At 43.3% G+C, this 26,636-nt stretch overlaps 1 protein-coding gene across 2 annotated transcripts in view; it reads right to left on the minus strand.

The window, feature by feature from the left end:
* Positions 1 to 26,636, minus strand: part of LOC137433870 (protein tweety homolog 1) — a 58,632-nt gene that overhangs the window by 23,186 nt on the left and 8,810 nt on the right. For both annotated transcript variants that reach the window (XR_013624797.1, XM_068126290.2), the window contains exons 2-7: positions 24,306 to 24,463; positions 19,581 to 19,692; positions 17,566 to 17,780; positions 17,294 to 17,389; positions 10,688 to 10,760; positions 5,476 to 5,551 (exon numbers count right to left, since the gene is read on the minus strand). Coding sequence is in view for 1 of the 2 variants with exons in the window: in XM_068126290.2 (XP_067982391.1) it covers positions 5,476 to 5,551; positions 10,688 to 10,760; positions 17,294 to 17,389; positions 17,566 to 17,780; positions 19,581 to 19,692; positions 24,306 to 24,463 (730 nt within the window). In the remaining variant the exon portion in view is untranslated. The remainder of the gene's footprint in view (positions 1 to 5,475; positions 5,552 to 10,687; positions 10,761 to 17,293; positions 17,390 to 17,565; positions 17,781 to 19,580; positions 19,693 to 24,305; positions 24,464 to 26,636) is intronic.

Genomic DNA, 26,636 nt, shown 5'->3' on the forward strand with positions numbered 1-26,636 from the left:
AGTCTCTAAGAACCCCAGAATGTCATCACGGGACCTACAGGTAGCTCTTGCCACTGTTGATGTCAAAGTGCACGAGTCTACCATTAGAAAGAGGCTGCACAAATTTGATCTACATGGGAGGTGTGCCAGGAGGAAACCTTTGCTGTCCAGAAAGAACATCAGGGCAAGACTAAAGTTTGCCAATGAACACCTCGGCAAAGACCAGCACTTCTGGAAGAATGTGCTCTGGACAGATGAGTTAAAGGTAGAGCTATTTGGCCACAGTACCAGAAGACATGTTTGGCAAAAACCAAAGACAGCATTTGACCACAAGAACCTGACACCAACTATAAAGCATGGTGGTGGAAATATTATGGTTTGGGGCAGCTTTCCTGCATCAGTGCCTGGGCAGCTCACCATCATAGAATCCACTATGAATTCTGCATTGTACCAGAGGGTGCTTGAGGATAATGTGAGGTCATCTGTCAGAAAGATGAAACTCAACCGAAGGTGGACCTTGCAACATGACAATGACCCTAAATGTACCAGTAAATCCACAAAGGAATGGCTGAAAAGCAAGGAATGGGGGGTTCTGGAATGGCCAAGTCAAACCCAGGATCGAAATCCCATCGAGATGTTGTGGGGGGATTTGAAACGAGCTGTGCATGCAAGAAACCCCTCAACCATCGCACAGCTGAAAGAATTCTGCATGGAGGAGTGGGCAAAAATTTCTCCCAGTCGATGTCAGACTGGTAGACAGTTATAAGAAATGCCTACTTGAGGTTGTTTCTGCCAAAAGGGGCAATACCACCTATTAGAGTCAAGGGTGCACTTACTTTTTCCACATGCGAAATTTGCATTTATGTTTATTTAAATTATACAATGGACTACAAAATGTAAATGTTTCATGATATTTGTTATATTATATCACCTTTATCTATCAATATTGTTGAAATGAAGATCAAATAGCTGTATGTTGAAAAAGTCCAAACTTGATATGGCTTCGGGGGGGGGGGGGGGGGGTAGGTGTACTTGCTTTTTCACGTGACTGTAAACCATTCCAAACGCTTATCTCACTTTTGCCACAAGTGACATGTTACTTTATCGAAAATGAACCCTTTGTTTTGCTTCGATTTTGCGTGATCCCCAAAACACGTCTTGATCCTGGAAATAGTTGCTGTTTTAACTGCTCGGAGTAAAATACAGTATTCTGTGTTATCTTAGATAAGACTTCCGGTTCCTCGGGCGAGTGAGGCGTGCTTCGAGCTCTCCACGGCATCGAAGTTTGAGTGTTTTCCCATTCTTGTCTTTGTCAAATTTCCACTGGTTATTTTACTGTGTACGTGTTATTGTGTGTTTCTAGTTGGTGTTGGTTTGTGGTTCGTGCAAACTTGTGTGTAGTTAATCGTTTTCTGGGTCGTACCTCGTGCGCGGCCTGATAATTTGGGGCTTCGCTCCCCCCTTCGGTGTTTTGTCGGTTTGGGTTATTTCCTTCGCTGTATTGCTTGTTTCTTTTATTTTGTTTTCTCCCCCTCACCTCACCTCCCGAGACAAAGAATTCTATATTGATTCTTTCTCTCCTCCCGGACACGTTGCTTGTTCGCTCTCATCCTCGTCTCGGCTTGTGCCCCGCCCCCTGTATCTCGTTTTCTGACGCCTCTGCTCCTTCTTTCTCAAATCCACGTTCTCGCTTGGAGACTTGTCCCGGATTGGTTTTACATGGTTTTCATGGTTCTGTTTGGATATTGTTGGAATATGTTTAAACCGCAGCCGTGATGCTGACGCCCCCCCCCCCCCCCACCCCCCAGAATTTCCATGTTTTAAACGTTTCCCAGTGTGTACCTTGGTCAGAATAGGTACACCGTATCCTGCGTGTCGTAAGAGACGACTAAGAGGGTTGGCGTCAGGAAGGGCATCCGGCCATAAAAACATTGCCTCAAAAAGAGAACCATGACAATCACAAGTACATATGGGCAGGGTGCAGCCCGAAGTGGAGATCGGTTTCTGAGGTTTGGGACATGGAATGTAGGGACAGTGACAGGGAGATCAGGAGAAGTGGTGGAAGTATTGGTCAGAAGAAGAGTGGACATATGTTGTGTGCAAGAGACGAGATGGAAGGGAAGTGGTGTGAGAATGGTGAAGGGTAGGCAGGCACAGAAATACAAGTTTGTGTGGCAAGGGTGCCCGGAGGGCGTGAATGGTGTTGGTATCCTGTTTTCTGAGGAGTTTGTAGACAGTGTGGTGAGTGTGACTCGAGTGAGTGATAGGTTGATGATGGTGAAAATGATGATTGGAAAGCTCTTGGTGAACGTCATCTCGGGATATGCTCCGCAGGTTGGTCGAAGCGATGAAGAGAAGGACAAGTTCTGGTGTGCGATAGAGAAGGTGATGGAAAACGTGAAAGATGAGGAAGTTGTTGTGGTGGGAGGAGACCTGAATGGACATGTGGGAAGGAGTATGGATGGTTTTGAGGGAGTTCATGGGGGTTACGGATATGGTGTGATAAATGGAGAAGGTGAAAGGATTTTGGAGTTTGCTGATGGAGCTGATTTGTTGATTTGTAATACTCAGTTCCAGAAAGAGGACAATAAGCTTGTTACATACACGTCAGGTGGGTCGACGACAACCGTTGACTACCTGATGGTGCGTAGGCGAGATAGGGGGCACCTCCGGGAAACAAAGGTGATCCCGGGGGAGGAGGCTGTTTCACAGCACCACTTGGTTGTCTGCGACATAAGGGTGAAAGGTGCGAGGAGAGCTCGGCGGGTGAAGTACCAACCGAGAATGAAGGTGTGGAGGTTGAAAGAGGTGACAGTAAGGGAGGCATTAAAAGAGAGGCTGAGTAGGGTAGAGGATGATGTGGTTGAGCTTGAAAGTGGTTGGATGTCAATGAAAGCTAGTCTGTTGGGAGCCGTTGGTGAGGTATGTGGATGGACAAAAGGACCACCGAGGCACTCGGAAACATGGTGGTGGGATGTTGAAGTTGGAAAGAGGATTGACGAGAAGAGGAAGAAGTTCAAAGAGTGGCAGAAGGCGAAGGGTACGGGAGCAGAAACAGCAGGGCATGAAAGTTATAAGGCAGCCAGGAAGGCTGCAAAGAAAGAGGTAGCAAAGGCGCAGGAGGCATGTAGGAAAATGTTCGGAGAACGCTTGGATTCGGAAGAGGGTCAGAAAGCAGTATTCAGGATTGCAAAGCACATAGCGAAAGAGAGGTGTGATGTGATGGGGGTGAGTTGCTTGAAGGATGAAGTGGGACAAATCGTTGTCGACCCAGATGGAATTAAAGGAAGATGGAAAAGATATATGGAAATGCTGTTGAATACAGAGAATGAATGGGATGGCAACATAGAGAGTAACCCAGTTTTAGGACCGGCAGAGAAGATAACTGAGAAGGAAGTTGAGGAAGCGATAAAAGCAATGAAGAGTGGAAAAGCGGGAGGGCCGACGGGAGTTGTGGGAGATATGTTGAAGGCAGCAGGAAGTTGGGGTGTGAAGAGAATGACAGAGATCTGTAATCTGGTGGTGAAAGAAGGCCGCATTCCAGTGGATTGGGAACTGAGTACCCTCGTCCCTCTATACAAGGGGAAAGGTGACCCTCTGGAGTGTAGCTCGTACCGAGCGATAAAGTTATTGGAGCATGGAATGAAGGTATTGGAAAGGGTGTTGGAGAGGAGAATAAGGAAGAAAGTGAAGATCGACGAAATGCAGTTTGGATTTATGCCAGGAAGAGGAACGACAGATGCGCTTTTCATTGTGAGGCAGTTGCAGGAGAAGTACATGGATAAGAGGAAGAAGTTGTTTTTGGGGTTTGCTGATCTGGAGAAAGCATTCGATAGGGTTCCACACAAAGTATTGACATGGGCATTGAGGAAGTTAGGAGTGGAGGAATGGTTGATCAGAGTAGTGATGGCAATGTACAAAAGAGCGCGCACAGCTGTAAGGACGAAGGACGGGAACAGTAGTGAGTTTGAGGTGAAGGTGGGCGTGCATCAGGGGTCGGTACTAAGTCCACTACTATTTGTAGCTGTGATGGAGGTGCTGGCTCAGAATGTAAAGGAGGGTTTACCCTGGGAGTTGTTGTATGCAGATGATCTGGTGTTGATTGCGGAAAGTATGGATGGACTGAAGGAAAAGATGAACAAGTGGAAGGAATGTATGGAGACAAAAGGTCTGAAGGTGAATATCGGAAAGACAAAGGTGATGGCAAGTGGTAAAGCATGTGGTGAGGTGGAAAGAACTGGGAAGTGGCCGTGTGCTGTGTGCAGGAAGGGTGTCGGAGTGAACTCCATTCAATGTACAATGTGTGCTGAGTGGGTTCATCAAAAATGTAGTGGTCTGAGAGGGTCATTTACAAGTGTGGCAGCTACATTCAAATGTAAGGTGTGCACAGAGGGAGCTGCAGATGGAGGAAATGTTGAGTTGGATCTTGGAGACGGCGTGAAGCTGGAAGGTGTGAAAACATTTTGCTACATCGGAGACATGCTGAATGGAGAAGGTGGATCAGACTCGGCAACGGTTGCTCGAGTGAGATGTGCATGGAAGAAGTTTCGGGAACTGAGTGGCGTGCTGATGAGGAGGAGAGTGTCGCTGAAGCTGAAGGGAAAGGTGTATGCTGCATGTGTGAGAAGTGTTATGATTTATGGGAGCGAGACATGGGTAATGAACGTAGAGCAGCAACGAAGGCTGGAAAGGGTGGAAATGCGGATGGTTCGATGGATGTGCGGAGTATCGTTGAGAGAGAGGAAGACAAATGATGAATTGCGAAAGATGATGGGAATATTGCCTGTGATTGATGCTGTGAAGAGGAACAGGTTGAGATGGTTTGGTCATGTATTGAGGAAGGATGAAAGTGACTGGTTGAGAAGAGTGATGGAAGTTAATGTAGAAGGAAGTAGAGGACGGGGAAGACCGAGAAAGACTTGGCTAAAGATGGTGGAAGAAGAAATGCGGGCAAGGGGGTTAACAAGGAGAGATGCAGAAAATAGGGCAAAATGGAGAAGATTGTCATGGGGACCGCAAGGCTAACCCCCGCTCTAGCAGGGAAAATGGCCTTAAAATGCATGTTGTTGTTGTTGTTGTTGTTGTTGTGTTATCTTAAAAAGATAGATGAGTTTAAATTGCATAATTTTAAACGTCCTGACATCACAGTCCTTGTGTTACAACGATTTCATTTTCGATCCAAAATATACGTTCATTTTGGCTTACTGTACCATGAACCAGCCTTGCTGATCAGCGCACGACACGATAAATACCAACAATACCAATACCAATTGGTGTTCCCTGGGTGGGTGGGGATTATTTTAGCACCCGCAAAAAAAACAAAAAACCATTAATACATGAACCACAGGGCCACCAATGTAGAAGCAGGTCACATTTTCGCACCCGCAAATATGCAGGGGTCCAACCTCCTTCTTCAACTTCCAAAAATGTTGGGGGGTGGGGGGGTGGGGGGTGGGGGGGTGGGGAAAAAATTTAAACAGAAGAAAAAGTTCTCACTTTTGCCGAAGAGTCCAGCTTGCTCTGTTGCATTGATGATGAATGCGTGAGGATCAACACAAAAATCACTCGCTGCCTGTTTGGGAAAAAATAAAATCATCTGAAAATAGCGATCCACAACTGAATCCAAATTCAATGAAAAAGTGTATGGGGACTAGGACGATTATGTAAAGCCCTTAGGTTTTGTAGAATAATCTGCCTGAAATGCAAACACGCCTCGAGAAATGCATTCTAGTTTTATTTTTCTCTGAGAATTGAGGCTCAGACGAGCAAATTGATGGCAAGAAGAATTACATGCAAACAGGTTGACATAAACAAGCAGTCAGGGACAAATGTCAATACAAAATCTTCTTCAATGGCCACTATTCTTTTTACATTCTTGTAGGGTTGGTCGAGCGAAGCTTGGCCCAAGTCTTTCACAAATCAGCTGGTCAGATTTATGTTCAACAAGCGTTACGCCTAGGTCCCCCGTCGGGGAAGTGATGCGAGTTGACAAAGTGGAAGACGCAGAAAACATGCTATGATATGATATTTCGCTCAAGGTTCAGACATACATGGAGGCGGCCATCTTGGATTTTGACGTGGTGACCCAATTTTCAATAGCTTTCTTCCTTATGCCTAGATACACCCACACACCAGATTAGAAGTTGGTACTTCGCTTATTTTTCAAGATATTCCGCTCACAAGGTTCAGACATACATGGCGGTGGCCATCTTGGATTCTGACGTGGCGACCCAATTTTCGAATAGGGTTCTTCATTATGCCTAGGTACACCCACACACCAGATGGTATTTCGCCTATTTTTCAAGATATTTCGCTCACAAGGTTCAGACATACATATGGTGGTGGCCATCTTGGATTTTGACGTGGCGACCCAATTTTCAATAGCGTTCTTCCTTATGCCGAGATACACCCACACACCAGATTAGAAGTTGGTACTTCGCTTATTTTACAAGATATTTCGCTCACAAGGTTCAGACATACAGGGCATCAGACATACATGGCGGTGGCCATCTTGGATTTTGACGTAGGTTGCACCCAAACACCAAATTCGAATGCGGTCCTTCGCTTACGCACGCACGCATGCCCGCACGCACGGACGGGAAAACCATACGGGAAAACCAAACCTACCTTTCGCTCCGCGGTGCGACGGGGGACAACAAAGGTTAGAGCAAGAATTTGTAATTTGGCCATGGTGCCAGTGATAGCTGGTGTCCTTTTTATTTATTTATTATTGTTATTTTTTTTAAACATACATTTGTAAGTCTCCACTCACAGGGGCATGAACCAGGGCTCAAATCCAACTAGAACACCACTCTTCAACGTCACAACGTCAACCGATATGCCTCCGCCCACATTATTACAGCATCATACATACTTGTACAAAATTTGATTTAAATCCATTCAGCTGTTCTCAGGTATCACATTTTTACCTGACATGAGCTCTGACCTTCGATCTCTTCATGCCATAACCCAATAAGTTCATCTTTGCATCATATATACTTATACCAAGTTTGTTCAAAATCCTATCATCTGTTCACAAGTTGGCACGGCGACATAATTTTTTAGTTGACATGACATTTGACCTTGTGACCCCAAAATCTAATCAGTTCGTCTTTACCTCATTATACGTACCTGCACCAAGTTTGACAAAGATCCCTTCCGCTGTTCTTAAGTTATCGCAGTAACAAAATAATTGTAACTTAACACGACCTCTGATCTTTAACCTCTTGACCCCAAAATCAAGTCAGTTATTCTTTGAATCCTAATATATAATTATACCAATGTTGGTTGGAATCTCCTCACTGGTTCACAAGTTATCGCAGTGACAGGATTTTTACCTAACATAACCTCTGACCTTGATGCCAAAATCTAATCGGTTCATCTTTACCTCATTATACATACAGGTCTGCACTAAGTTTGACCAAGATCCCTTCAGTCGTTCCCACGTTGGCGCGGTAATGAAAACCTATCACGGACAGACTGACAGACAACCTGAAAACGGCATGTTGGTCGGCGGAGGCATAATTAGGTAGAACTACAAAATTGAGTGGAGCACGAATTAAAAATGTGTTCATAAATGTGGCCCCAAACCATGTTTAAGGCAGATGTGGGAAGACAAAACCATTATGAACAACTCGATTACCAAAATAAATTGTTATGGACATTGGTTCATGGCATTTTCCTAATATAAAAACTAGAGGTTCCAGGGAACCTGAACTCAACTGGTCTATATCAATATGGTTAGAATATGCATAATAGAACCACAAACTATATAGTTTATATGTGCTAAAGAGGTACAGTAATGTTGAAGGTATCTCATGTTTAAACAGGAAACCAGAAAAAATTGAATTTTAAGTGAGGCATGAAAAGTAAAACTACAATTACTTTTCTCAGATTTCAGACTTGAATTTATTTAGAAAGACTTGGTCAAACAATACATGTATGGTATTGAATCAAGACATGTTGAATATTTCAATAGATGTGTTCAACAGGGTTTAAGTATTCATTCATCAAATCCCCACCTCCTCACACACACACACATAGTCATTATTCGTTGAATTGGACTCAAGTGACATTACAACTTAGTCATTTTCTCTTGAATTATCCATACATTCTCACACTGTCAATAGTTTGAAAGACTAGTACATAGACAGGAAAAACAGGTGCTTAGTTGTGGAGTGGACAAATGCTAGATGCTCTTTTACTATGTTCCTAGCTGATAACTCGAGTAAACAGCTTTCCAACATTTCGATCTTGAACTGTACGACTGTTCTTCAGGAATCTGTTGTTGCCAGAGTATATTTTCGATGAACATATATAGTCGGTGTGGAAAGTGGTAATGCGTTGAACTCTGTGTACAACAACATTTAGAGCAAAACCATTACAATATTAAAGTACGCATTTTGCATGCTGTGATGATGAAAAACATGCCATGAGTCTTTTCGGAGAATGTCCACATATGAAATTGTATTGAATCAATCCACAATCCAAAAATATTGGTGACAGATTGATTGCACACAGAAGTGATAGTCTATTAGTCACACACATGGGTCCATTTGTTGCATACTTTCAGGAGTTCAGTATAGAGATTTGTGCTGAAAAGAAAGAATGTTTTTGACAATAACGATGCAAATAGATGCATACCTAGACATTATATATATATATATATATATATATATATACACACACACACACACACATCTGTTGATATGCATATATATGTATATGCACTCCTTTTTTCATGTCTCTACCCCAATCACAAGACGCGATACCCATAATGTGGCAATCCGATATACTGTGTATATTGTACAGTATACTGCATGCTATGACGGTATTGGCATTGTGATTTCATAAAAATGCGACATCACAATATATGGCATAGGTGCTTGTGTCGGACTACAAAAGTCCAGAGTGGTGAACAGGATTTCTTTTGTTATATTTTCATAATAATAAGATGAGTGAGTAATTGAGTCAAATCCCATAATATATGTGTTGAGGTTTGTTACATACTGTCTACACACCACATTTCAGCCTTCTAGCTACATGAAGAAGTACCAGATTGACAAAAATTGATTTTTCAATATGGCCGCCCTGCCGTGCCCATTTTTGGGCGTTTAACGCCCAAATGCAATCCCAAACTAGTTTATGTCTTAAAGATGCTGCGTAACAAGTTTCATCAAATTTAATCAATCTTTGTGACTTTTAGAGCGTAGACGTCGAATTGTTTACAGACAGACAGACAGACAGACGATGGACGACGGACACTGGGTGTCGACAAAAACTCAGCTGGACATAGTTCAGTTGAGTTAAAAATCATGGAGTGATTAAATTCCAAAATGATAAACTATATTTTTTGCATCATCCATATTTTTTGCATTATTCATTTGTAGTGCGTTATAAACGCCTCGACATTTTCATTGCAATTTTTTCTTCAACTCTGCTCGACAGTTAGGCACCATGTACCTGTATATGATGGTGTTGGTGGAGGAAAGGGGGATTGTACTTGTATGCAATCCCAAATTCTCCACTTGGTCCATACATGAGCATGTAACATGTTATACTTACCTTCATCATGCAGGGAGTATAGAGTATATTTTGGTAAAGGTAGTGAAAAATATTTAGTGGGCAAGCACATCACGGAAGAGATTCGGTCAATAATGCCAAAAACAGTCAGAGATGTGCATTCACTTTCAACCAGAGAAGGAGAAACAACACAAGAGGGAAATCAAAAGGAAATTTTGTTGTAGTTAGTTAGGGGAAAAAAAAAAAAAACAGATTCCTTGCCTATTGCCAAAACAGTATGTTAATAATTTATGCATCTTTGTTCAAAATGTATTCATGAATACATTGCAAAAAAGTAATAATATAAACAAACGAGCTATTCAACAATGCCTCAAACTCTGCCTCAAAGAAACTGGGAGTCCTGTTCATATGTCGAAGATTCTTCTCCTCTCAACAGATGCTTCAACAATATAAATGATAGATTCATCCTTGTATAGAGTACCGCTCCCACATCTGGGGAGGTTCTAGCTCCACATACTTAATGGACAGAATTGAATCCAAAGTAATCTGACTTATCAACTCTCCCAATCTGACCTCAAAACTCAACCCACTCGAATTACATCGAAAAGTTGATTCACTTTCTCTTTTCTAGAGATATTACTTCGGTTTTTGCTCCCAAGAACTTGCTGCTTGTGTATCTCCACCATTAGCGAGAACACGGAATACTCGACAAGCCACTACATCACATGATTAGGTCGCCATTGGCAACTTAAAGGTGGGCCTTTATGATGTTTGTTTCTTCCCCTCCACTGCCAAACTATGGAACTCTTTACCTTCTCATGTCTTTCCAAACACTTACAACCTTCCCCTTTTCAAAAAGCAGATTTTTTACTTCCTCAAAATCTCAGACAATTTTCTCTTTCTTCACGTTTCTATCAACGCAGTTTTTCTATTTAAGGCCTGGCCTCGATGAGGACTCAGTCCATGACTGGAGCCTTCAACATGGATAATAATTAAAAATTGCACTTCTCAACACCTGTTTTGATCTGTGACTCCCATCCGAGCTTTCCTTTATTGTTATTATTTCTTGAGCAGTCAAATATTGGTTAGCCACCATGTGTGTTGACACTCTGGCCTCTACAGTAAAATAATAATAATACATATACCGTATACATACACATCCAAAATGAGGCTGCAGAGTTCTTACCACTGCAGTGCTCAGTTGAATTCCAAGGGAACCCCACTCTACAACGATTATGAAAAGTCCAAGGACAAACGCCCTGCCAGCACAATCAGCAAAACCATAGGGAAGATTAGAACATTGAAATGTCATAGCATAGGAATGCATTTTCATTCTATTAATCCAAACTAAAAAATTCACTTGTACTTATTATACAAAATCAAACTTGTAGTTACAAAAACTAAAACATGACCAACTATAACAGCACTCAGTAGAGAGCATACCTCCGCCTGGTTGGCCATATAACTCAATGGTGAAGAATCACTTTAAAAAATATACCAGCTGGATCCTGATCCGGATCTTCACCAAAATAGAATCGATTCTTCCTTGTCACACACCCAACCTGTCCAACAGGTTTCGTCCAAATCCATCCATAACTTTGAGATATCCTGCTATGTATCGTTTTTGGCCCTATCTCCCAATGGTGAAGAATCACTTAAAAATTCTAGTAGCCGGATGCGAATCCGAATCTTCACCAAAATCTAGTCATTTCGTCCGTGTCACATACGCTACATCTCCGCCAAATTTCGTCTGAACCTGTCTACAACTTTGAGATATTTTATTCACAAACAGACAGACAAACAGACAGACAGGGGTGAAAACATAACCTCCATCCACCTTTGGTGGTGGAGGTAATAAGGAAGCACATTCTAATCAAGGACAGCCCTAAACTGCATCTTAAAATTGGAGGTGGAGCATTTAATCACCTGTTCTGAGCGAACTCAGGTATTTATGATGACTTTCTTCCAATCCTCAAGATCTTCCATAATAATTGGTAGCTGGGCCAGAGTCAGACTTGTACCCCTCTCAAGCCGATACATATAGTTGTGAACAGGGCTGCCGTGAGACCTCGTCTTGCTTCGATTCCCATTGCAGAAGATGCAATACAATTTTCTGCTCACTTCACCAACAATTTCCGGTAAATCTGTCTTTTTTTTTTTTAAGTACTAGATACAAAGGGTAATCCGCCATATAGCTCTGCATTTGTTTGATGTTCTCTCGGCTTATATTCAGTGCTGCCCTCTACAGCCTTGTATAGGAGCCATCAAATCACATCTCAAGTGGCATTGTTAGTGTCCAACTCTTAGCACCATAATGAACTCTCTCTACTGTTTCAAGAAGAATGTCACTTTAGGCTGTCAAGATTTGATTTCCATATAATATTTATCTTATTGAGCACTGTCCAAGCCTTGGCTTTGTTTTCTTACTTTAAATTTATTTTTACTTTGGTTAACACAATATATTGAAAGTTGGCTGACCTTTTTAAAGCTTCTCCACTAGTTGCTTTGGAAGCCTGCTATTGGCTTAAGATCTTAGGGTCTTGGGTTTGAGCCCCTGTCATGCCATTAAACAACACCAGGTGGGTCGGACACAGCCTGTCATCCTTCGAAGCCAGAAAAATGAGCACCCTGTTTTCAGTTATTCTTTGCCTTTTCGAGCCTTGTACCTCAGTTTTTTTGTTCCTCATTTAACTGTTCAAAAGTCTCGCTTTTCTGACTTCCTCATCATCCCATGGAGAGGATGGTGGGGGGAAAAAAAGAAAAACTTGTGCTTTTCCTTTTAAGGCCAAATATTTATCTGCAGCGTTCTTGTGGATAATTATTATTTTACTGTAAATTAAGTTCGCAGCGATTCAAACCTGGTTCTAACTTCAATAGTGCAAGCCTTTTTGACGTTTGTCTCCAAGCTTACGCCAGTCATATCGTACTCTTTTCATCATTGCATTTTTTTATTGGCACACAAAGGCAAATCTTTGCTGACACTATTCTGTGATCTGAACTTACTTCGAAGAATGCGTTGTCTGATCTGCAGTTTAGCACACTGTTTTTCCAATTTCTTTACAAGTATACAGTCAATTTGCATCCTGTACCCTCCTGGGCTAGTATATATTCATAATATGCCCATTTTATTTTGATATTCGATGCCAGAGGACACATTCTTCTATTACATCAAGGAGAAAACCATTTGTTTGTCTCTGTATTGTAAACTGATCCTTTTTTTTTTTTTTTGCATCATTCAAACCTATTTGTGCGTTCATGTCTCCAGAAACCAACATAAAATGACGTTTGGACATTTCTTTAATTATCCCTGTTAGTTGCTTGTAGAGATCGATTGACATCTGAGCATCTCCAGAATAAGTTGCAACAGGAAATAAATTTTACAAAATTACATGCAAATAAAATTCTGTCGTCGTTGCTTTGCAGGAGACTTGCAGGTGGTGGGCTGCATGGGGGCTGAGCTGGTGTCGACTGAGCTGGGGCAGAATGATGGCGGATCTCCAGCATCGAGTCCACAGTAGAGGTTATTATCAAACCATAGATATTCACATTGTCACTGCGTCTACAGAACAATTGACATCTACAGCTACTGTAGACACACGTGTTTCACATCCACATGGCGATTTGGTTCTTGAGCCAGCTGACTGAGTACTGGAGTGGAAGCATGTCTACTTAAAACCTGTAGGGGTCAATAAATGCATCTACTGATTCAGCAAGCAGGACCACGGCATCTACATGGTGAAAATCAGCGAATACCTGGTCATTTCCCAGGGAGACTCCACAATGCTGACCTCCATTCTGCAATGTGCATTTCAATATAAAGTTAATAGCTGGGTGGATGAGTGCTGGTGCCAGCACATCACCTTGTCAAACACCTCCATTGCATTTTTTAAGTCTGATATGTCTCCTCCAATATGGACACAGCTTTCAGAATTGGTGTAGAGAGCCCCAATGAGCATGACAATCTTCGGTGGTATACCCAATTCTTCAGGTGAAATCCACCGGCAGTCGTGGTTTAAAGAGTCGAAGGCTTTATTCATATATACAGTGACGTGAAAAAGTAAGTACACCCCATGTAAAGTTTTGACCTTTTCAACATATTTCAACATACAGCTATTTCATCTTCATTTCAACGATATTGAGAGATAAAGGTGATACAATATAACAAATATCATGAAACATTTACATTTTGTAGTCCATTGAATAATTTAAATAAACATAAATACAAATTTCACATGTAGAAAAAGTAAGTACACCCTTGGCTCTAATAGGTGGTATTGCCCCCTTTGGCAGAAACAACCTCAAGTAGGCATTTATTATAACTGTCTACCAGTCTCTGACATCGAATGGGAGAAATTTTTGCCCACTCCTCCATGCAGAATTCTTTCAGCTGTGCGATGTTTGAGGGGTTTCTTGCATGCACAGCTCGTTTCAAATCCCCCCAAAACATCTCGATGGGATTTAGATCTGGGCTTTGACTTAGCCATTCCAGAACCCTCCATTTCTTTCTTTTCAGCCATTCCTTGGTGGATTTACTGGTATGTTTAGGGTCATTGTCATGTTGCAAGGTCCACCTTCGGTTGAGCTTCAACTTTCCGACAGATGGCCTCACATTATCCTCAAGCACCCTCTGGTACAATGAAGAATTCATAGTGGATTATATGATGGTGAGCTGCCCAGGTCCTGATGCAGCAAAGCTGCCCCAAACCATAATATTTCCACCACCATGCTTTACAGTTGGTATCAGGTTCTTGTGGTCAAATGCTGTCTTTGGTTTTCGCCAAACATGTCTTCTGGTACTGTGGCCAAATAGCTCTACCTTTGACTCATCTGTCCAGAGCACATTGTTCCAGAAGTGCTTGTCTTTGCCTAGGTGTTCATTGGCAAACTTTAGTCTTGCCCTGATGTTCTTTCTGGACAGCAAAGGTTTCCTCCAGGCACACCTCCCATGTAGATCAAACTTGTGCAGCCTCTTTCTAATGGTAGACTCGTGCACTTTGACATCAACAGGGGCAAGAGCTACCTGTTGGTCCCATGATGACATTCTGGGGTTCTTAGAGACTTCTTTCAGCATCTTGCGGTCTGCTCTCGGGCTGAACTTGCTGGGGCGGCCTGGCCTGAACAAGCTGGCAGTTGTTTGGAATCTTCTCCACTTGTAGATGATCTTCCAGACAGTCGAATGATCGATTTCAAATTGTTTGGAGATCTTCTTAAATCCCTTCCCAGACTCGTAGGCATCTATAATCTTCTTTCTGAAGGCCTCAGAGAGCTCTTTTGATCTAGGCATGGTGACGCCGCACACGTCAACAACAAAGAGCAAACCAAACTAAATGTCTGAGGTTTAAATAAGACAGGCTCCTCCAAGATCCTCTCCAACGATATTCGAATCATTTGCACCTGAGCTGGTGCACCCGATTCAAATTTTAGGTATTTGAAGTAGTGATAAATGTCGGGGTGTACTTACTTTTTCCACATGCGAAATTTGCATTTATGTTTATTTAAATTATACAATGGACTACAAAATGTAAATGTTTCATGATATTTGTTATATTATATCACCTTTATCTATCAATATTGTTGAAATGAAGATCAAATAGCTGTGTGTTGAAATATGTTGAAAAAGTCAAAACTTTACATGGGGTGTACTTACTTATTCACATGACTGTACATAGGCTGCAAGTGTGGAACAAGAGACAATCGTTTTTCTCCAATCTGATGCAAGAAGATTTATTCGACTGTTAATCCATCATGGGAAACCGACCTGTTGTCTCCTCTTTCAATCTAAAACATCCTGAACTCAGTTTAGGAGTATCCTCACATATACTCTGGCTACAACCAACAAGAGGGTATTGCCTCTGTATTTACTGCATTCTGAATACATTTTTGTTTCCAGAAGTAGGGAATGATAAGCTGTAGCCACTGCTTGGGATAGCTTATTGGTTACAGATGTCACAGAATAATGCACCGAGTTTGCAGATGGTGACCTGGGTTAGCATTTTCCCTCCCAAAAGCCCACGTGAAATTCAACATATCGCTGCAGCCTTTGTATTCTTGAGGCTTTGGATGCCACACCTGATCTCTGAAGTTGGAGGTTCGGTGGTTATGTCTTCGCTGGGTGTAAAGCTCTGGCAAGGGCAGTCAGTTCATCTAGTACTCTAGTGGGTTGAGGGGAACAGAGGACAAAAAGTTAGAGCTGTACTCCTGCCACTTCTGGAGTTGAGCAAACATCTCAGTTGAGGTTGCCATTCACAAACTTAATTGGTTCGCAGGTGGGGCACAGGCGCTTCTGCTCAAGTTTCTCAAACAATACTTGACATCTGACAGGTGTTTCTAGTGGCCGTTACTTAATTGGTTGCTTTCACTTGATTTTGAAGAAATAGGTCCTGGTCTATACGGACAGCGTTGCACTTCTCTATTTGAAGCTCTCTCCAGTTTCCTTTTTCAGATATTCTCTGCATGGCGTGCTCTAGTCAGATGCAATATCAGCAGCACTTTCTGGATCTTATGCAAGTGTGAGCAGACGGGTCCTGCTGGTAGGGCTCCTTCACGTACTTTCTCAACCTCAAAGTGCTTGCTGTGTTGGAGGTGATATCGACTTCTCATAATAGGCGAAGACCAACTGTGGCTACCAGCAAGTGATGGTTGGTAGTTCTGAATTCAGCACTTCTGCAAACCCTCGTGTTTGTCACTGTATTCCAAGTGTTAAAGATGTGATCTATTTCCTTTCTTGTTATGATGGTAAAGTGTATATAATTAAGGAATTGTATTTTAAAACTAGAACGGCACTAGGTAGAGAGCATACCTCCTCCAGTCTGAACAGTTTACGCTTGGTATCCCACCGATAGGCCATATCTGGATTCAGACCTGAACCAAAATCTAATCGGCTTGTTTTTGTTGCCCAGCCAACTCAACCACATAGTTTTGTCATTATTCGTCTACAACTTTTTGAAATATCATGCTATATATCGTTTTCGGCCCTATCACTCAATGGGGAAGAATCACTTCAAAAATTCTCAGGTCCAGATCCAGATTCGAATCTTGACCAAAATCTAATCATTTTGTCCATGTCAAATATCCAACCTGCCCACCAAATTTCGTTCGAACCCATCCACAACTTTGACAAAGAGACAGACAGAAACAGGGGTGGAAACATAACCTCCATCCACCTTCAGTGGCAGAGGTAAAAATAAAATAACACGCACACTGAGATTGATTTGCAATACCGTACTTGTCCACTACCAGCGACGATGAATCATGTTCGTTATTATTCCAATCGTTATGTTCCAATGAATCATTGTTCCAAGCACTCAGCAATTATGAGCCAGATAGAGTAGCACAAACTGTTTTAGATACGCAATGCTACAGAACAAGTTGCAGTTTCAGAATATTTCCACCATTGTTAGGGCATAACACCATGGGAAATTGATGAAATGCCCAAAAACTTGAACTTGTTCCACAACTTGTCATAATATAGCCATGTATCAAGTGTCAGTAAATATGTTAAAGAGTATGGTGAAAAAGTCTGGAAAACCACAGGTGGGACGGACGTACGGCCAGCAAACCTATAGTTTAACTATAGTAGGGGAAAAATAAATTATGTAAGCAGTCATGTGGCATTTAGCACTTGAGCATCTGGAAAAGGTGTCATTCACTCCGACATGCATCCGAACCAATGTGATCCTTCCAAACAATTTCTTTCTTTTTTTCACCTCTTATGTTACTTTATGGATTAAAATTCCCATAAGACATTTTTTAAATAAAGCTGATGGTATCATGATGAAGTATACATGCGTACCACACAAGGATGGTCTTGGAGTGCCTTGCAAGACCTAGAAGAGCCAGCAAGGACACGCTGACACCAAAGGAAAGCAGCAACAGGTAATCCAACCACCTATCGGCCAACAAACACAATTTTTTGAGAACTTTGACAACAAGACGAGGCCCAAATATATTCTGGAATTTCGCTCACGTGATCCATCACAACTAGCATAAAAGGAACATTCGATACACGTGTTTAACCCTTAAGGAGTGAGAAATCTAAGCGAGACATCTTATAGACCAACCGACCTGTAAAATTCAGCTTTATCAAGCACTTTGACCGCCTCCACAATGGCTTTGCTGGCTTCTCCTGGTTTTGACGTAAATGACAAGGCCATTAACCTGAGCTCAAACGCCTCGACTTGCTCTGTTGCCCTTTTCAGTTGAGACTGGATCTCCGGGTAACTCGAGATTTTGCGCACCGCATTTGGTACTTTGGCCAGCAAGGTCATCACAGACTGAACCTGGTGTGAAATGATAAATCCAAACAAATTCAATGTTATTATCCATTTATTTCAAGTACTTATCAAATTAGGCTAAAAGTTTTGAAAAATAATGTTTTACAATTAATCTTTTGCTATAATCATCATTTTATGAATTGTATATCAATCACAGTGCTCTTGAGTCAACAGGGATAGAAAGGCGAGCCCAAAGCCATTCTGTATCTCCAAACAAAAGTAGAGCGACGTCTATGGTTCGCCATCGCAAATCCCAAAGCTTACCACCTAGAGAAGAGTTGAAAAAGGTCAAAAAGTTCCACCAGGAATGAACAAATATCAAATTTTAATGAACATTTTGTCCCGGTTTTGACCGCTGGGAAACTAAGCACCCCCACCCCCCCCGGACGCATGAACCAGAGGTCCAATCCAAACATCTTTACATATTTCATGCATCCCCCAATGTTGATTGCATATACAAAGTTTCATTGAGACAGGTTTAAAGATATGCTGGTAATAGCATTTCTTGGTATTTGTTCTTTTGATCCCAATCCAGGGGGACGAGACCAAAAAAATACACTGGTCTCGCACGGTCTTGCCAAGTGGTGATCAAAAGTCCAAAATTTGGTGAATTTCTGTACAGCTGTTAAGGAGATAGTCCCATATCCTGTCAGTCACGCTATCAGTTTGTGTTATAAGTACCAATACATCCTATAGTTTTATGGGGTCGGGGGGGGGGGGGGGCAGTGCCAAGTGCCTTTTTTAAGATAACTTTTTGAATGCTCCAAGTGAACAAATAATGTGCTCACAAATTGCATTGTGCCTATGGCTTGCCAGACTTTCCTTACATAGTTCAATCGTTCCAGCAGGAGCTAAAGATATTTTCCTTGAAAAAAATCGAAGATTTTTCAAGTACAGTATATTGGTCGGTTGCATTTGTTATTGTCTGTCTGTTTGTCTGCCTGTCTTTGTCACTCGCCTACAGGGTCACAATTATAAACCGATAGTCATGAAACTTCATCAAGTTCCACAGGTAGTCACATTTGAGAAGCCTATTGATTTTTAGGTCAAAGGTCATCTGGAGGTCAGATTCCTAAAATCGCCATTTTTCATCCAATTGACTTGAAAAATTAACAGCATTTGTATATCGAGTCACTAAATTGGCAAACCAACTATTTGAGGTCAAAAGGTCAACTCTAGGTCAAACTTCTAAAATCATCAATTTTAATCTGGAAAAGTCACTTTTCATCCTATTGACCCAAGCTTTGATCAAGATCGTCAATTTTAATCTACATGAAATGGACAATTTGATGGATCAATGGCAACCTTCTTTTTTGGGGGTGGGGGTGGATTTTGCAAGTGTCGTGCTCTGCATGACGTCCTCTTGTTTGTTTGTTTCATGAAGGGCGTGTGCAAGTGGAAGCAAGTAAGCACGCAGTACAAATAACTTGCAAATAATAATTTTTTATGCATATATAGAATGACATTAAAGAGTTTGTTTAATGTCGAAATAAAGCTCAATACAGCATGAAACATGCAACACTTCAATGCAGAGCAACGTCTGTTTGCTGTTTTGCATTTCAAAACAAAATTTCAGCTGTTTATCAAGTCTGTCATTTGATCACAAATAGCAACAGACTCATCGATGACAGTGAATCTGCTTTTCGTCCTGTGCATGCATTAAAAAGGTGGCAGGTCAAAGGGAACTTTGGAAACCAGCAAAAATTGTACAACAAGGCATCACTGCAAAGGGTGTGCTAAAAATGGCATTTCATTTTTGACTACTTTTTATTTGATTAAAATGTTCCTTTTTGCATTGCGCCTTACCAGCCTGTCCACACTCGACAAACTATGGTTCATTTTTCCCAGGCTCTCCATTGCTTCCTCCAAACCGTTGTTCGTCTCCGCATTGCCATAAAATCCAACTGCCATGGCAGCACTAGGGTAACAGTTGGATGGAGAAAAGCAACGCCATTGAGCAAGTACTTTCATGTTCCTTTATCCCCAATGAAAAGGCATGTACGTTTGAAATCCCAAAATGAAGAAGTCTCACATAGTGGAACAAACGTGGGAAGTAAACAACACAAAAATCCAACATTTCAATCACTTATTTTCTAAAAGTGAAGTGCAACTTAACACACCACACACCACGACCCCAATCAGCTCACTCTACTCAACTGAGAAACAGAACAAACACAGGAAATGCTATTTGGCACAAATTAACCCAAATTAACACGAGTCGCTCACCATTGTTCTGAACGCTGCCGTATTAAATGCAGGCCCAGCTGTCACGTTCAACAAACTGGAAACAAGGGGTACAACTGGCTAGCTTCCTGCTTTGCTGCCAATTGTATTGTTACATTTGTAGGGGGTAGACGATTACCTTAGAGCCAGGTAGAGTGTATAGATTACCATGCTCCGTATGTCGTGATGTAGAAGAAGAAACCCCATGTATCATAAGTAGAAAATTTGTGCAGACCATACGTCGTAGAAGAGCGTATCTTCATCCACATGAGGGGTGGGGTTTGTTAATTAGCTAGGGGTTATGGGTAATTAATCCCCTGTATGTAATGGCCTCTGTTATTTTTCCTTTGTTCCTTCTGACACACGCAGCCTACACACATATATAGTTAGAAATTGCACATTAACCACACTAAATAAAAACCAACCGGAAACAGGACATAGAGCACTACCGTGGATAACATTGACCTGGTGAGCACACACATAAAAGGTCCGCGAAGCCACGCCCCGAAGAGCAGTGATTGGTCCGGGATTTGATTGGCAAAAAGACTGCTAAGATGGGACTCGCTGATACGAGTGGACACGGAGACGTCGTGAGATGACTTCAAAGCCTCGACTATAAAGGAACGCTCGGCCAACATTTTCTCCTCTTGTGCAAGGGAGATTAATCATGAACAGTCGTGTCCCGACATTTTGTCTCTTTCTTCCTCTGTCGCTTTCCTCATGGCTCTCTTGTGTCGGGGTGCTCCGGAGTGAGGGACATTCTTAAAGAACGGGGACATATATGGTGCGCTCTTCAGCGAGGGACATTCATTGGGAGCAGCCACGATTTTGTATCTCTCTCAGGTTCTGGATCTGGTGGTGAACGGTCGTGTCCCGACATCGCTCTTCTTCTTTCAATCTTGAGTCCTGGTTTTTGACAACGAACGGTCAAGGCTCTGGACTTCCTCGCATCGTCTGGCTGTGGTGTTGGTGTTTGTGAAGATCGTGAGGATAAGCGCGGCCTGAAGAGCGAGCTGCGCGCTAAGGCCTACTGTGCACCAACGAGCGCATTTTTGCGCGCAGGGACGTAGAGGCATCGGACGATCCTTGATGATGCCTGACGAGATTCAAGACAGCTTGGAGCATACTGCCACAAATCACACATTTATTTTCCAGTTATTTTATCCCACGTGTTGTAATCGAGTCTGTGCGGGGGCACTCCAATTAGGAATCTAGTTTTGCTACGTTTTATTTTGTTACTGGCATTTTCTTTAATATAGCCAGTATTTTTTGTACATTTTAATTCTCTCTCGGGTTTGAGTCAATTATTACAGGTTTGAAGGTTGCCGGTGGGATCCGTGAAGGTAAGCTCTTCGGCCTCTCCCCACACGCGTATTCTCCGTCATCGTTGAATTGTACGCCTCTGAGTTAAAGCTCGTTTGGTCATCTGTGTCGCCCTGCAGTGTTCACCAGAGGGCAGGCACACGCAGTATATGCACTATGCAGTATCTGTATTTCACAGCTCGCAACATTGGAACACGACAGAAAAGCATATTCGAAGACAAAGTGTACGAGCTTTATGCAACAATCATATGAACACGTGAACCTGAACCTGTCATGCGCTGCTGCTTTGGTCTTAACCTTTTTTTGGAAAGCAAAATAAAAATAGAGAAGTGAATCTCGGAGCATGGTGAAAACACCCACGGGTTTCCGAGACAGTTACAACTCATTACAGTGTAGAAGACATTCACCTGAAATATGGAGTACGGCTCCCCACTTTGGGCTGGTGTAACAGTTTCAAACATTATACCTGCAGGTAATAGTACCATGTTCTGTTTGTCACCACCAACCCCACTCACTACAGACATAGGGAAACTATGATCGTCATATTAAAATTTCAATTCATTAACCAAGCCCACATAGCGAATCTGCCGCCGAGAAACCATGACCTGAGAAGGTTTGACATCACGTATTTGGCTTTTACCAGGACGCCGTGGCCGGAGAGGGTTTGTGATCGCATGTGTAGCACTGGTACCTCAATAGTATTTTATTTTAATAAATTTAACACTGAAAAACAAGGGACTTCCCGAGGCATGACATTTCTGTTGATATACAAATATTTGATTATTTTACAAACATCCTAAAGATCCAGAATTTTAAGAGCATAGCTAAATTCTGGATGAATCTAATCAAAACAGTTTGTGAATTTGGCACACCTCCCGCCCTGGAGCCCAACACCAAATGGCCCCCTCTGCACCCACATGAGTATGCCAATACATCCAAGTGTCTGGTGAAAAGGTGTACTGTCATTATTTTTGTACTGTCATTTGTTCATGTCTCTACAACCCACTTCATCTTCAAAAAGCACTCTGGCGATGTCCCTGCACAGCTCCACCTCACCCCCCCCCCCCCCCCCCTCCAAAACCCCTCACCCACTCATAACCAGTGACATTTTGAGTTACCAACATAGAATACAAATAAGCAAACATATCAAATTAATAGTGTGGATGAAGCACAGACATGATGGGCCAAATGACCTCCTCCTCCTGTGTCCAAGTTTAGTTGCATTTCCTTGTAGAGCGCATTGGCTGCGTGACAACTGATAAGCAAGGAAAACTAAAAGCGATCACCCTATGGTAACACATGTTCAGTTTCCCTGCAAAAACAGTTCACGCAACGTGGGTTTGATGACGCCATAATGCAAAGCCAAGCTTATCACCAAACTGCAGAAGGGACAAAACCATTGTAAACTCAAACATTCATCGCAATCTGTTCGGGAACATTTGAAAATAAATTTCGCTCGGCATTGTGTGGAGCTTGAAAATCATAGGGAAAAAAAGATAAATAGTCTGACTGCTTTTAAAAGTAACCTTTAAATAGTTGAAACACAGTTGTTCTATTCAACGTTGGTGTTGAGAAGTTAGCAGCAGGATAGAACAAAGGTTGCGGTATTTCTGGTTTATATGCTCAGGCACAGACCAAACAAGTGCCATTGTTTGGGGTGCAAGGGGGCAGAGTGGCAATGTAGGTGTGTGTGGGGGGTGGGGAAGGGGGTTGGGAGGGGGGGGGGGAATACTTTTCATAACACGAACCGTCTGACGTGGTGTAGAGGTGGTGCACTTTCCTTTGACCAGTCTAAACTGGGTTTGAATCCCGACCCGACGATATATTGTTGTTAGATTGGTGTTTACTGGCAGGGCGCGTTATCACAAAGCGCACCTTCCATTGGATTGGTATTAAGCTGGTTGTCATGTCAACGAGCATGAAGCATTCATTGTACGTTAAAAGGTCCTATTCAACTTCATTGAAGGGGAGTCTGTGAGCTACAGCCAGAACCCTGAACAAACAACTTCCTGCAGTTCAGGCCTGGTCAGCTGTTTTGTGAAAGCCTTTTGTGTATCCGGGGTCGAGGCTCGTGGAAGCGCAGGAGCAGAATGGAACGGACCAACGTGGATAGGGGGAAACACCAACAGCACTGTGGATGGAAGTGAGTGAACGAGAGCAAGGTGAGGGGGAGAAGGACATTGGTAAACAAACTTCGCACAACGTGAATGAACTGCAGCAAGAAGAGGAAGAGGAAAACAGGGATGAAATAAGAGGAATAAAACATCCGACAAGCTGACAAAGTAAAAGTAGTGAGGGAACAGGGAGGAGGGGGGGGGGCTCATAATAACCTGTAAAAGGGGAGTGCTTGGGAATGGGGTCATTTGGGGTAGAACAGATCATGAGTATGGAGGGGGATGACCTGAGGTAGTGCAGAACAGCCATCTTGAAGCCCTGGAGGAACGAATGGAACTGAATATGTGCGAAAACTTGGTTCCACATGCGACAGTAAAGAGGAACCGATGAGTGGAGGTGAACAGTGAGCCGGGATTCTGGGAGTGATCAAGGCTCTTGGGCCAAAAGGCTCTCCCAGCCGATCCCACAAAGACCTGACAAATTGAGGCACAAGTCGAGATGGATGGAGATTTTTGGACGCTTGTGAGATGGGCATGGATAACATACGTCGGGTTTCATCAAAAGGGAAGGATACCTGGTGGTGTATTCGCAGCATGTAACTGAATTCAACGCTTCGTTATACAATGTGTTGTGAGGACGCTGCAAGACAATGAAACTACAAAGCAAAGTTACATTCTTTATCAAAGCGTCGAAACAGCCGGGTGCAGGAAATGAGGGATTTCAAGATGGTGTCACAAGGGATTTCAGTTTCAAAGTCCATTTCCCCTGTATTCTAATAAAATGGTACATCAGCAGGTGGGTACATCAGACAGGTGGGTACATCAGACAGGTGGGTACATCAGCACAACATAGCAGTATTTGACAACAAACCAGCACAGCAGAGCAGAGATGGTCAAGACACGGGCAGCGCAGGGATTCTTGGTGGGCCCAGACGGTTTGTGACGGCGCTGGCAGCACATGGACAGCACGAACACGAGCAGGTGACAGGCAAGGCAGGCTCCAGCCAAGGCCAGGAATAAGATCAATGCCTGAAAATGAGAGAGAGAGGTTTGTAAATTGCGGCACAATTAGAGCACCCGATCTGCATCTGTCAACCCTGGGCAACTCACACCATAGATGTTAAAATGGTATGTGCTGCTTCCTTGCTTGAAACTCAGCATTTATAAGAGCACAGGTAGAGCCCCAGCGGTTGGCATCCATGTGAAGGAGGAAATTCCTCCATAATTGCCGCACCGAGTGTGAAGTGAAAAGCATCCTTAGAAAGATTGTGTCGCTGGTACCCATTGTGCTTTGGGAAGCGATGTCACATCCCAGCCAAACTCAACGGCTGTTTGTCTAAAATAAGGTTTGGTAATGTCTCATGTAATAGTATGTATGCATGTGTGTGCACAATCTGTTACAGCTCCTACATATGCAGAACGCAGAGCTATAGTTATTTATTTATTAACAGGGGCACAGTGATGATGCAGTATCCCCTGAAGGGTGCTCGTGAGCTGGAATTAACAAGTCGTTTGGGGTGCTGTTGATAACTCGAGTACACTTCATAGAAGACAGTGGGACGCAACGTTCAACTAGCGCCGGCAGAGAGGTCACCAAATTTAACGTCTGTCAAGGGACAGCACACTGATGAATCACCCAGCCTGTGCAACACGAGGATGATTGTTTATATTTATAGCATGCTAAGGATAGACAGCTCAAAATCAAGTGTGCGTATATCGAGGCACGTCTAGGCTATCCTGCCAAGTCTAGACATGATTTTTATGATGTGTGTGTGTGTGTGTGTATATATATATATATATATATATATATATATATATATATATATATATATATATATATATATATATATATATATATATATATATATATATATATATATATATATATATATATATTGACTGATATAGGATTAGTTTTCTAAGGCTGTAGGCCGCACCTCATTTTGTCGAATAAAGTGGTATTCGGGTGGTTCCGGTATTTGGGACCGCAGGGACGGAAAGTGCAGCCGGCCCGCTCTGAAGGCTCGGATCGGGACACCGGGATTCATTCCGGTCGCCCGGTCAGCCCTGAGGTGGGGGTGCGGGGCCTGTCACGGAACGTCAAAACAAACGGGTGACATATTTGTGAAAAAAATTTTAGGGTTGGTTTTCTAAGGCTGAAGGCCGCACCTCATTTTGTCAAATAAAGTGGTATTCGGGTGGTTCCGGTATTTGGGACCGCAGGGACGGAAAGTGCAGGTACGGGGTGCTTGGCACTCCCCAGCCGGCCCGCTCTGAAGGTTCGGATCGGGACACCGGGATTCATTCCGGTCGCCCGGTCGGCCCGGAGGTGGGGGTGCGGGGCCTGTCACGGAACGTCAAAACAAACTCCTCCCTCCCATCCCATCACCCTCCCATCACCCTCCCATCACCCTGCCCCATCACCCTGCCCCATCACCCTCCCCCATCACCCTCCCCCATCACCCTGCCATCACCCTCCCCCATCACCCTGCCATCACCCTGCCATCACCCTGCCATCACCCTGCCATCACCCTCCCATCACCCTGCCATCACCCTGCCATCACCCTGCCATCACCCTCCCATCACCCTGCCATCACCCTGCCATCACCCTCCCATCACCCTGCCATCACCCTGCCATCACCCTGCCCCATCACCCTCCCCCATCACCCTCCCCCATCACCCTGCCATCACCCTCCCATCACCCTCCCACCACCCTCTCGTTGGAGGTATTGACTGATATAGGATTAGTTTTCTAAGGCTGTAGGCCGCACCTCATTTTGTCGAATAAAGTGGTATTCGGGTGGTTCCGGTATTTGGGACCGCAGGGACGGAAAGTGCAGCCGGCCCGCTCTGAAGGCTCGGATCGGGACACCGGGATTCATTCCGGTCGCCCGGTCGGCCCTGAGGTGGGGGTGCGGGGCCTGTCACGGAACGTCAAAACAAACGGGTGACATATATTTGTGAAAAAAAATTTTAGGGTTGGTTTTCTAAGGCTGTAGGCCGCACCTCATTTTGTCAAATAAAGTGGTATTCGGGTGGTTCCGGTATTTGGGACCGCAGGGACGGAAAGTGCAGGTACGGAGTGCTTGGCACTCCCCAGCCGGCCCGCTCTGAAGGTTCGGATCGGGACACCGGGATTCATTCCGGTCGCCCGGTCGGCCCGGAGGTGGGGGTGCGGGGGCCTGTCACGGAACGTCAAAAC

This window comes from Myxine glutinosa, chromosome 10, assembly GCF_964187855.1.
Source record: "Myxine glutinosa chromosome 10, kmMyxGlut1.1, whole genome shotgun sequence".
In the NCBI taxonomy this organism is placed as follows: Eukaryota; Metazoa; Chordata; class Myxini; order Myxiniformes; family Myxinidae; genus Myxine; species Myxine glutinosa.